Below are 12708 nucleotides of genomic sequence, written 5' to 3' on the forward strand. Positions count from 1 at the left end.
TTTAAATCTTTTTTTCCTTCTAATTTGTTATTCTTTTCAAAATAACACACTGTTATTTACTCACCAATAACACACAATTATCCTTGTTTTTATTTATTTGTTTAATTCCATAATCTCAGGCTTTTTTGGCGTCCGTCAGGAACTGAATTTCAAAATAAAAATAACCGGAAACAGACGTAGGCCTATAAGGGACATTTCAAGCATCATTGCGATACACAGCCACTGAACTGATTACCCACGATCCTCAGCTATGGTTTAAGCTTGCTGATTGGATGTTTTAGCCGCAATGCATGTAGGGATATGGTGTTAATGCGATATGAAATCCGAAAAACTTTTTTTTTTAAAGAAAATAATACTTTATTCCAAGTGTTGTTTGTTTGTTTGTAGCCTTTATTAAACCAGGTGAAAATCCCATTGAGATCAACAATCTCTTTTTCAAGGGAGACCTGCAGCACATTAGTTACACATAAAAACAACAGAAAACAAAAAGGACATCAATACAACATAATTACAGGGGTATACGTTAGCAACCTATTCACGATGACAGATATCTAATAACATTTAATCTATCCGAGCTTTAAAATTATGCAAGGGAACCAAAATGCTCAGTTTCAATTTGTTTTGCATAGTGTTCCAAGCTAGAGGAGCAGCACACATACAAGCTTTAGTACCTAAAACAGTACTAGCACTTGGCACATGTAATAAAAACACATCCTGGGATCTCAGGCAATAGCTACTTGCCACTCTCTGTGAGATCAGAGAGCAGATATAAGTTGGTAGTTACCCAACATGGCTTTATAGATCAACATGTACCAATGACTGAGCCTCCGTACAGTTAGTGAAGGCAGACCTGCCTTGGCATACAGGGTACAGTGATGAGTAAGTGCTTTACAGTTAGTAACAAATATCAGTGCACTGTGATAGGCGGCATCTAACTTTTCCAGGCAATGGGCAGGTGCATTCATATAGATCAAATCACCATAGTCCAGCACTGGTAAAAAGGTCACAGTGACTAGCCTTTTCCTGGCTTCAAGCGAGAAACAAGACTTGTTTCTGAAAAAGAAACCTAGTCTAACCCTCAGCTTTTTAAGCAGGTTATTGACCTGAAGTTTAAAAGTAAGACGATCATCAAGCCATATACCTAGGTATTTATAAAAGGTAACCACTTCTAGTACTTGTCCTTGCATAGTAACAATATCCAAAGCAGTCTTTTGAAAAAAGCATTACCTTGGTTTTCTCAACATTTAAAAGAAGCTTAAGTTCAGCGAGCTGAGTCTGAATAATGTTAAAAACAGCCTGTAATTTAACACCAGCCTCCTTAATGGAGGGACCTGCACAATACATCACGGTATCATCAGCATAAAAATGTAAAGTAGCTTCATCCACATTTTCACCTAAACTGTTGATATATATGGAGAATAAAAGTGGACCTAAAACAGAACCTTGAGGAACACCATTAGCAATGTTTAACCACTCAGAAGACAGCCCATCAAAGTGAACACATTGGGACCTTTCAGAGAGGTAGTTCACAAACCACCCTACTGCATGGCTGGATATGCCAATACTGAGTAGGCTCTGCTTTAAGATGCGATGATCGACGGTATCAAACGCTTTGGAAAGGTCAATAAATAGAGCTGCACAACTCTGCTTATTATCTAAAATACTCGTAATGTCATTCACCACTTTCATTGTGGCAGTGATGGTGCTATGTTGCTTTCTGAAGCCTGACTGATGTTTAGACAGGATATCATTTTTACATAAAAACTCCTTTACCTGTTCACTCACTAGGAGTTCGAGCACCTTCGCCAGAACTGACAATTTATAGATTGGCCTATAGTTATTTAAAATAGTTGCTTCCCCTCCTTTTAGCAAAGGCAGGACATACGCTGATTTCCATACTTTTGGAATTGCATTTGTGTTGAGGGAGAGGTTAAAAAGAGTGGTGAGAGGAAGAGCAATAAAATCTGCAGCTATCTTTAAAAAGAAAGGTTCGACGTTGTCCGGGCCGGCCGGTTTCTTAGAATCTAACTTGGTTAAAGCTTCACGAACAACATTAACAGTAAAAGGAGTAAAACTGAAAGGGTTTTCCAGACCACATTGTTCAGAGTCACGGATTGGGGTGTTCACAGAAGCAGAGTTAGTAACAGAATCAAACAGAGAGCCACAGGACACAAAATGTTTATTAAAGCAATTTAGCATAGTGGCCCTGTCCGATATAGTGCCAGATGCTGTGGTAAGGCACTGAGGTAGCTCATTACGGATCTCACCGGTGGATATCGATTTTATGGCTTTCCAAAATGTACTAGGATTATTTAGGTTTTCTGTGGTAACTGACAAATAGTACTTTGACTTTGCACTTTTGACATGTGAAGTGAAGCTATTCCTTAGCTGCCTAAAACGCAGCCATTCTACCTCTGAGCCTGATTGCCTAGCCTTTGCCCAGGTGTTCTTGCTTTTCTCTTTGGAGGTCATCACATAACGGCATTGTAATACACGGTTCGGCTGTATTACATATTACAGATCTGCCGTAGTTCTTTATTTATAGAGCCCTGATGAGAAGACCTTTGGAAAAACTGTAAGAAATGCCGCCGAAACTGAATACTTGACGTGGATCATAAATATATCAACAATTAAACAACATCTTCAATGTATACACAATACGTCTCCTTGCAGTATCAACACTAATTCGGCTGACTTTTACATCTGATCTAATTCATAGACAGGTTATATTTACACCATAACGGTGCACAGCTGATATAAAAGGACTGTGGTTTTTAAAGATATTACTGATTTTCTTTGAATATAAGAATGTAAATACTGAGTCTGAAATAGTATAGCAATATGCTGTAAAATTATGTGAAAGCATGAATAAAACTACACATCTTCAGATGTTGTACATACATAAGTGTCCTACACTAATAATACAAAGTTATTATGGCTGTGTGCCCCGCCTAGTGGTTAAAGCATGTTATTGAATTATTGTTTTTATGTGTTATATTTGATTAAAAAAATATTAAGAGTACATACTTTCATAGGGGGAAAGTAGAAGGTTTGTGATAGAAATATAGAATATAAAAAATCAAGAAGATACTGTAAGTGATCTCTACAATAAAACAGTTTAGTGCAGGATGTACAAAGATATTAATAGGAAGAGGTGCAAAACAGACAAACTAATTAACCTTTATTTAAACATTAAATAATACTTTAGATTAAGGTCTTCTTTTAAATAAGAAAAAGCTTTGGGGGTATCAAAAGATAAATATTAAGCCTGACAAAGTACTTAACGTCTAATATATTGCTTTCCTGCTATGTTAACTATGTTGAAGCACTTATTTTAACTGATATTATACATATGAATTATACTCTTATGTATGTAGATAGAATAAGAAATGTGCAGAATATGACAGTTTAATGGTGGAGGTACACACATATTGATAGATGTCTTGTAATGCACTGTTGAGGAACCTGTGACCCAAGATTTTCATTCATTGCATAACTACACCATAGTTGTATACAGTATATGATATGTCAATAAACCTTAGAAAATCTTGAAATCTTGAAAGGGATGTGCAAAATAGCCATAATATACAGTCTTTAATTAACTATTAGTAGAGAATAACGAGTAATGAATATACTTTATTACTTGTTTCCATTCATGTCAATTGCAGATAAATGTTTAGTCTTCTCAAGCACCAACTATCAAATATCTCTCCTGATTGTTGGCACTTGACAATCACCTTCCCTGAATTTTACTCAGGTGTAACTAAAGTCTGATTTAAGGGTTGTTTATATTTCACATCATTAATCAGAATCTGCAAAGTAACTCAAATAAATGTAGTGGAGTAAAAATACCAGGTTAACCTCTGAATTGTAGTGGAGTAGAATTACAAAGTAACAATGAGCTGTCATGTGGGTATATATTAATGCTGCGCATTATGGACACAATCAATTTTCACCCATTTATTAATTATATGTTTTACATTTGATAACACCAATGTGTTTAATACTGGCAACTTCTAATTGTGGGACGAAAACGTTCAGTAGAGACGTCCCATAGAACATTTTGCGAAACACAATAGCCAGCATGTGTAGTTCTGGGGGGGCATTCAATTCCAGTTTTGGATAGTCTGCCGTGGTTTCGTTCCATTTCAAACAGCTGTTTGACGCTCGGCGTAACCTTGGCGCACTGCCACTCCAACATCCAATCCCAGAGCTTGAAGATTAATCACGGGGACTGTAGTCCTAAATGATAGCTGGGGATTATGGGTAGTGTAGTGTCTTCGGCCATCCTAAACTCAGAAATGTTTTTCGGATTTCATATCGCATTAACACCATATCCCTACATGCATTGCGGCTAAAACATCCAATCAGCGAGCTTAAACCATAGCTGAGGATCTTGGGTAATCAGTTCAGTGGCTGTGTATGTCACTACCCGATCTGCAGCCCTGCCCGATCTGCAGTGCGCATGTGCGAGATGGTCCGCCATATTGGACAACTCCGGACGGCAACCCGAGATGGACACTTGACACAGTGGCTTTTAGCAAAGCTCAAAAATAAAACGAGAGAGAGATGAGTTATTGTTATTACGATGTGACTTCACTATTATTTAACAACTCTTTTTATTGGGTTCTTTTATTTGGGGTTAAGTACATTGTCAGAATAAGTGAGGATTTAACTTCTGTTAGACAGCTATCATACTGAATAAATATTTACTGTGAATGTATGCAAAAATGTATGGCATATAGCTGTCTAACAGAAGATCGGGCAGGGCTGCAGATCGGGTAGTGACAGTGTATCGCAATGATGCTCGAAATGTCCCTTATAGGCCTACGTCTTTTTCCGGTTATTTTTATTTTGAAATTCAGTTCCTGACGGACGCCAAAAAAGCCTAAGATTATGGAATTAAACCAATAAATAAAAGCAAGGATAATTGTGTGTTATTGGTGAGTAAATAACAGTGTGTTATTTTGAAAAGAATAACAAATTAGAAGGAAAAAAAGATTTTAAAAAATACAGATTTCAGTATTCTGAGGCCCTCACAGACGGCAACAAAAGTCCGACATTATACGATTTAAAATAAAAACAATAATCGTGGCTTGATATTGAGTAAGAACATGTTTTTATGAACCACACAGCTTCCGGTCTAACAAGACCCGAACTGACAAAAAGACGTGCTGCAGGCACGAAACATACTACCAATAAAAATACATTGCTTTTAAAATCGCTCTGTGTGACACGAAAAAAAGGGGAAAATCGTGTTGTTGAACACGAATCAAGAGATTAAATGTTGTGACTATAACACGAAATGCCATGAGACTGGGTTGCAACCACATACTGTCTGTGTCATAGTGAATACAGTCGCTGCTTTATTGATGTCTGTAGGCCGTTGTTGTGAGTGTGGAGTGAGCATATACAACGTTAGCTTAGCCTAGTCGATCCGATCTCCATTCAGAAAACACGCATTTTAAAAGGGTTTTTCGCCTGCCGTCTGTCTGCAGACTTGTCAAAGCATTAATTCATGGTTTTTACTAACCGGTATCAGTATGTTGTTATTTCGGCATCATTTAGAAACGTGTATTACAATTTAATCACGGTCAAATATGTTCATTTTGTTGTAGTTGTAGCTCCCGAGCCAGCGCGTCTTGTTTGAATGACGCAAGTAAACACAGCTGACTGCCGCGGTGAAACTCGAGCGTTAGAGCGATGCAATAGGAGCGATTAGAGCGAAGCGAATATTCGCATCGCGTCCGGTGTGAACGCAGCATAACGTTGAAGTTATTTTTATACTGCACCTTGACCTTCTTCCACATTTAGCACTCTTGTAACCTAATAGTGATATCAATCGACCAACCTTTTTGATTTTCAACAGACTTTTGATTATGTCACCAACAGACTATTAACTATTCATATTGATGCCCTGTTGTTCTCTCATTTTGTTGCTGTGTTTTAGTGGCATTTTATAATTCCTGCTTCAGTTCATTCACACATCCTACTAAAACTTTGGAAATTCTAATACGGTTAAAGATCTTTCACTTTCACATCGTGAATTCTGAATTATTTGGTCAACTGGTCATCATTAAGCATGAGCAGACCTTTGCTCTGGTATAACTTCATTTGTAAATCAATCTTTGGACTGGTGCCCACCTATTTATCTACACATGTCATTTAACCAGTGCTGCCATAGCCTAAGCTTCCAGCACTCCATCACTGCCTCAATCCCCTCAGTCCATATGGAAAAAACAACGTTCTCCCACTCTGCCCCCTCAACCGGGAATGTCCTTTATGTCTGTAACTTTGTGTTGTATTCCTGTTGTATCTTGACCACGTCTCTCCTGAGAAAGAGACCTGCATGGCGTCTCAATAAGATAACCTCTAGATTAGTTTTACATTGAAGAATAATGAAACACAGGCAAATAGCAAAATGCTTTAATTGTTGCCCGTCTTTTGTGCCAATACTGTGCACATATCTGTATTTCTTTGATCTCCTTCTGAATTTCTTTCAAATCCCTAAAGTTCATTTGAGCACCTTGAAGCTTTTATTTTTATAATCCAGACTTCAGTTTGGATTTGACGCTGTAAAATGTAGTACTTTTGAAATAGATACGAGTCCTCTGTGTTACTTTGACTTTATTTATTATATTCTTTCCTGTCAACTATCATGAACTTCTCTAACATCTTTAAACATCCACAGTTCTATTTTCCTGATCTCTGAACCTGAATGCCACATACCACATTTTCATTCATCTGGAAACATTTAAGGTCACATTCAGATGTAAAAGTGATGTTGTCGTATTGGACTAGCCAGCACTGTAAACGGGTGGCATTTGGATGATGTGACATTTGCTTCCGCACATTAGACTTCCTCAAGCCAAGCTGTTCTGAGTTACACTGACATAAATTGGGGTCAAAAGTCGTACAGATGCACTCTGATATGATTGGCACTTGGGAGACTCATGGTTTAACACTTCGGGGATTATCCTCCATTTTCCAGAATGTTCTGCCTAGAGACTCTGAGGAAATGACCTCATGATGGGCTGATGGGGGTGGGGGGTATGTCTGTGTAGTTGCATGATCAAGATCTAAGGAAGATTGCATTGGGATCTGGAAACAGTGCTTCAGTGCAGCAATCATATAATATTGTAATATAATAGAAAGTAATGGTTGGAAAAGGGGATTTCAGCTGGGACTAGGCCCACGGCTATACTGCATGTCTGAATCCTGAATATATTGCCCTCTGTCAATGGATAAATTGCCGAAAGGTTAAAGCTTATAGACTACAGGGCCACAGCTTTAGGTTTTCTGTATACCTGTTTTTTCCCAGTGAGTTAGCAATGGGAATAATATAACTGAACCCAGTTTCACAGGAAGGAATCCAGTAATGTTCTTTAAATGCAAAGCTGAGATCAAAACCTGGAAAAGCAACTGACTGCATGTGTGTTTATGTGTATATGTTTAGGAATACACTGATTGCATGCATTGTTTCAAGCTATACGAACAACTGTGTGCTGTGTTATGTCTTCTCATTGTCTCTTTTCCTCCAAGCCCCCAATCGTCTTCCCCATTATCCATTATTCCACTTGTAAGCATATCTAAATATAGTCCAAGAATTGCTTAGGGGGCACTCTCTTAGTAGTGGTGGTTATAGAGAAGACGGGGTATTTGCTCTAATTGTAAATGCATGTGTGGAGCCTGAGCTTGGGAAAGAGAGGCAGAGAACCTGGCAGTTTCTCCTGGCGCTCACTGTTTCCCAGCTGCTGTGCAGCTTATTTGTCCCTTTCAATGTGGGGTGCTCCTAGGAGTGGACATTTTGCCTTTGCTAAATACCTTTTCAAATAACTCCTTACCTCAATACAAGTTTCAGACACTTACACAACACACATGGAGACAAGCCCAGGCCCTTTTCTGCCTTCACTCCCTCCCCATCGCTTGGAAAATCTTTCATTTCTACAAAAAAGAAGTGCACACATCCTGTCTTCATTAGACCAGGGAAAGGAGAGGGCTCTGGCAAGGCTGATCCTATAGAAGCCTGGACGAACAGAACAAGCCGGCCTGCTGCTGCTGCTGCTGCTGCGTTTTATATGGCTCTTGTTCTTAGCCTTTGATGACACTGTTTAGAATAGGAAATATCTAATAAGTCAAGTATTCTGTCTAATGTGCTGCCAGTGGGTTTAGTATTTGCCTGGAGGTCTTGAAACCCTATCTACGCCACAGCAATAATATACATTCGGAATTCTCATGGAGTGGGTGGAAGGGAGTGATGTTGAGAGAGAGGGGGGGGGCTGCTGAGAATACATGTGGTAATAGTAACCATGTGCAGGTTCAAGCAGGCGAGGGTGGGATAGGATGAGACATCTTTTGAAAACTCTCTTTCTTTATGTCTCATCTATTTTCAATTGATCACACTAGTGTCAATAGATAGCAGTATCTAATTGAAACTGGCATAGTACCCTTTAACATGAATGAGAAACATGGGGGAAAGGCTTCAATCATGGGGTAACAGGATTGGACATTATTGGAGCTGATGATGATGAATTGGTAATAGTTGTTTTCATGACGCACCTGACAGCTAACCCTAACCTGCAGCTATCAGACGAGTGTTTCATTATGTCGCACTGGTTAGTCAAACTGAAGCAGCCTCACATGTTTGCATGTGCTTTCTATGACTTCAGTTATATCTTTACTATTATATATTTTTACAATTTTACTATGGATTACTGTTTATGAAAAAAGTGCTTTTGTGGGGCAGGTTCTAAGAGTTTGTTCTCAGCATTTTAAAATATATTCCATGCCCGTTTTAAAAGTAAACACTTGTTTTTATTCAATTTGTACCCACACATGTCAGTTCCATTTAAATGTCCAGTCATTTATAGTTTTGAAGGTAGCGTTTAGTTTCCTTTGTTGTCTCATCTCTGGGAGTCGGTGCAGTAGTTTATATTCATGAAGATGACATGCTATGGGAGCAGAATAAAGATGCCTGCATTGTCGCTTGAAACCTACAGTACATTGATTTATATAACCTGTCACTGAAGCTTGTATTGCCACAATGGCTGGACCCCTCCCGACATCCCGACAGTTGGAGCCAAGCAAAGAATCTCGGCTGCTTTAAAAACAATACCACAGGCTCTGCACAAAACAACTGGATTTCCCGGGGTGAGGCCCTTTTTAAGACATTTCCAATATTGCAAGAATTGCAAAATGATTTTAAGACCACAAAGCATGCATTTGATGTCTCTGTTGCTTTGTGATGCTCTCCTTCTTCAGTCAATTTGTATATGGTTTCAATCAAGCAATTGATTTGGTTAGTGTCCTCTTGTAGAGTCAAACGAGAAACAAAGAAGAAAATAAAAAATGCTCTCATCGATTTGTATGTGATGCTCTGATCCTCCTCTGTGCTTCCCACAGTATCTTGGTTCTGTTGGAGATAATGCACACTGTTTTGATGCAAATGTAACTGCTCGCTGTATCCAGTTATTTGAATGCATCCATGAGTTACACAGGTAGCAGCTTCCCTTTGCACGCTCGCCACACAGACACACACAGACACACACACATATACACAGACACACACACACACAGACACATATACACACAGACACACACACACACAGACACATATACACACAGACACACAGACACACACACACACACACACACACACACACACATACACACACAGACACACACACACACAGACACAGACACATATACACACACACACACACAGACACACACACACACACATACACACACAGACACACACAGACACATACACACAGACACACACACACACAGACACATATACACACAGACACACACACACACAGACACATATACACACAGACACACAGACACACACACACACAGACACACACACACATACACACACAGACACACACACACACAGACACAGACACATATACACACACACACACACACACACACACACACACACACACACACACACATACACACACACACACAGACACACACACATATACACACAGACACACACAGACACAGACACATATACACACAGACACACACACACACAGACACATATACACACAGACACACACACACACACAGACACATATACACACAGACACACACACACACACACACACACACACAGACACATACACACACAGACACACACACACACAGACACAGACACATATACACACATACACACAGACACACACAGACACACACACACACACACACACACACACACACAGACACACACACACACACATACACACACAGACACACACAGACACACACAGACACACACACACATATACACACACACACACACACAGACACACACACACAGAGACACATACACACACACACAGACACACACACACATACACACACAGACACACACAGACACACACATACACACACAACACACACACACAGACACACACACAGACACACACATACACACACACACACACAGACACACACACATACACACACACACACATACACACACACACACACACACTGATAGTGAACACAGCCTAACTGTCTCTGTATATGTGCAGGTGTGTGGTTTGGAGCAGAAGCATGGCGGCCGGGACCCAGCAGCAGGTGTGGACTCGTCCTCCCGTCTCAGCGGGACAGGGAGGGACAGCGGCTTCGGCAGTGACAGCGCTTGCATCCGCATCGTTCAGATCGAGCAGCAGAGCGGGGCCAGCCACCACCGCATCGCCCGGCCCTCACACACCTCCACCATCACCAAGAACCTCAGCTTCATCCCCTTTGACATCTTCCTCACAGCGAGTAGACTCTCCGTCATGACCTACGCATGCTCCAGCCCCCCGAAGGCCCTCCCCTCATCGTCTGACACCCCCGGCACCCCCGAGAAGAAAGAGCCCGGGGATAAGGTAAACACAACGCATGTTACATGGGAACTCACTCTTGAGTCATTTCCTGGATTTGTCAGTTGTCCATGTGTGTAGTTGTTCAAACTATACACAATAGCAATATGTGTTATTTATGTGAGTATTGTAGTGGGTTATAAGTACAAAGGTTTAATTATACACAGCTTTCAAATAAACTGTAACATTTTTAATAACATTTTTGTTGATAGTTTATATTGTAACAGAGATTTGTACAGTACTATGAATAATTGTGATATTCCACTCAATCTGTCTCAGCCCATCTAGCTGAATGTACATGTGTGATGTATATTTTAAGCGGCTCCTCAAACAATGTCCACGTTAATGTGATCTAGGCTCATGTGTAAGGGAAAGACTTCTTGGCACCAGCTTTATACTGTCACAATAAAACAAAATACAAAACATAGTTGACCTAGGCATTTAGAACTCAACAAATACTTTGACTGCAAAATATATATATATATATTTGACATTGCTGATGTTATACGATAGTGGCTAATAAATACAACTATTTAAAAAAAGAGGTTGATTTCCGGCAGGTCCTCCAAGCAGTAGATATATGCAGTATGCATAGCATGAACATGATCTGTGTAAACTGCATGATGCTGGTGAGTTATCTTCTTATTGAATCAATTTCAATAAATATTCTTCCTACATCTTCTTCAGGTGGGAAAAAGTGCTCTGAACCAGCCTGAGATCCTGCCTGAGTCTCCTCCAGCCTCGACCCCCCCCACACCAGACCCCGCTGCAGTGGCCCAGGTTTCTCTTGCTGGCCTCACCGCTGAGGACATCCTCAACAGCAACAACTCCCAGACGGCCTTCCCCCTACTGAGAGGCAGCCTGCTTTCCCTGGGGGGCCTGCCGACGCCCAGCCGCTCCTCCGCACGCCAAGCCCTGGGTGTTACCATAGTGAGGCAGCCGGGGAGGAGAGGGGCGGGGGACCAGGTTCTGGAGCCCCTCCTGTACATCCAGGTGATGCAGCCTTCTGCTCTGCTCAGCTGCCACCACCGCAAGCAGAGGATGGAGCTCTCTGTGTTCGACGTGGCCTTACGAGGAGTCCCCTCTGACTACAAGTGTTTGGGTAAGAGAGACCAGATGAGCAGAGGAGAGTGGGAACGTTTCTGTGGGAAAAGGTTCTTACGGGATTTTGTATGACTAAAGGGTGGGATTTAAATCCTCCCTATTTAAATGACAGGGAATGTAACTTTGCTACCAATCCATTATATCCATAACATGTCAGACTCTAAAAGGGTTTGATGTGAAATATGTTGACACCATGTCTTTGTCTGTTCTGTTTTCTTCCATTTCTCCTATTTTTTTTCCTCTTTCTTTATCTTTTCTTTTCCAGACCCAGGAAAGACTCTGCCAGAGTCTCTGGACTACAATGTGTTTTGGATGCAGACAATAGCAGGAGAGGTAGACAGCAAAACAGGCATCCCCCCCCCTCTGCTCTGCCTCCAGATCAAAGATTTCCTCAATGGACCGGGTGGGGATCATACATACACACGCACGCACGCACGCGCACACACACACACACACACACACACACACACACACACACACACACACACACACACACACACACACACACACACATTGTTCAACGAATGCCACATTTTAAGGCATCCGTTTTATATGTAATCCCATGTCAGGGGTAACATCCACCACTGTGACGCAGCAAGAAGACACACACATGCACATACACACTGATCATAAAACATCCCAGAGTCAAACACAAAGATCTACTTTTCTGCTATGTGTGTAGATGATGAGCAGTCTAAAGACCATTGTGGCAGGC

At 40.8% G+C, this 12708-nt stretch overlaps 1 protein-coding gene across 1 annotated transcript in view; it reads left to right on the plus strand.

Annotated features, from left to right (window-relative positions):
• LOC117551548 (vacuolar protein sorting-associated protein 13B) overlaps positions 1-12708 on the plus strand; it is a gene marked incomplete at its 5' end in the record, with an annotated part of 227326 nt that overhangs the window by 115406 nt on the left and 99212 nt on the right. The window contains 3 exon segments of the mRNA XM_034224450.1: positions 10554-10895; positions 11577-11991; positions 12259-12396. Coding sequence (XP_034080341.1) covers positions 10554-10895; positions 11577-11991; positions 12259-12396 — 895 coding nt within the window.

Source organism: Gymnodraco acuticeps, unplaced genomic scaffold (genome assembly GCF_902827175.1).
Source record: "Gymnodraco acuticeps unplaced genomic scaffold, fGymAcu1.1, whole genome shotgun sequence".
In the NCBI taxonomy this organism is placed as follows: Eukaryota; Metazoa; Chordata; class Actinopteri; order Perciformes; family Bathydraconidae; genus Gymnodraco; species Gymnodraco acuticeps.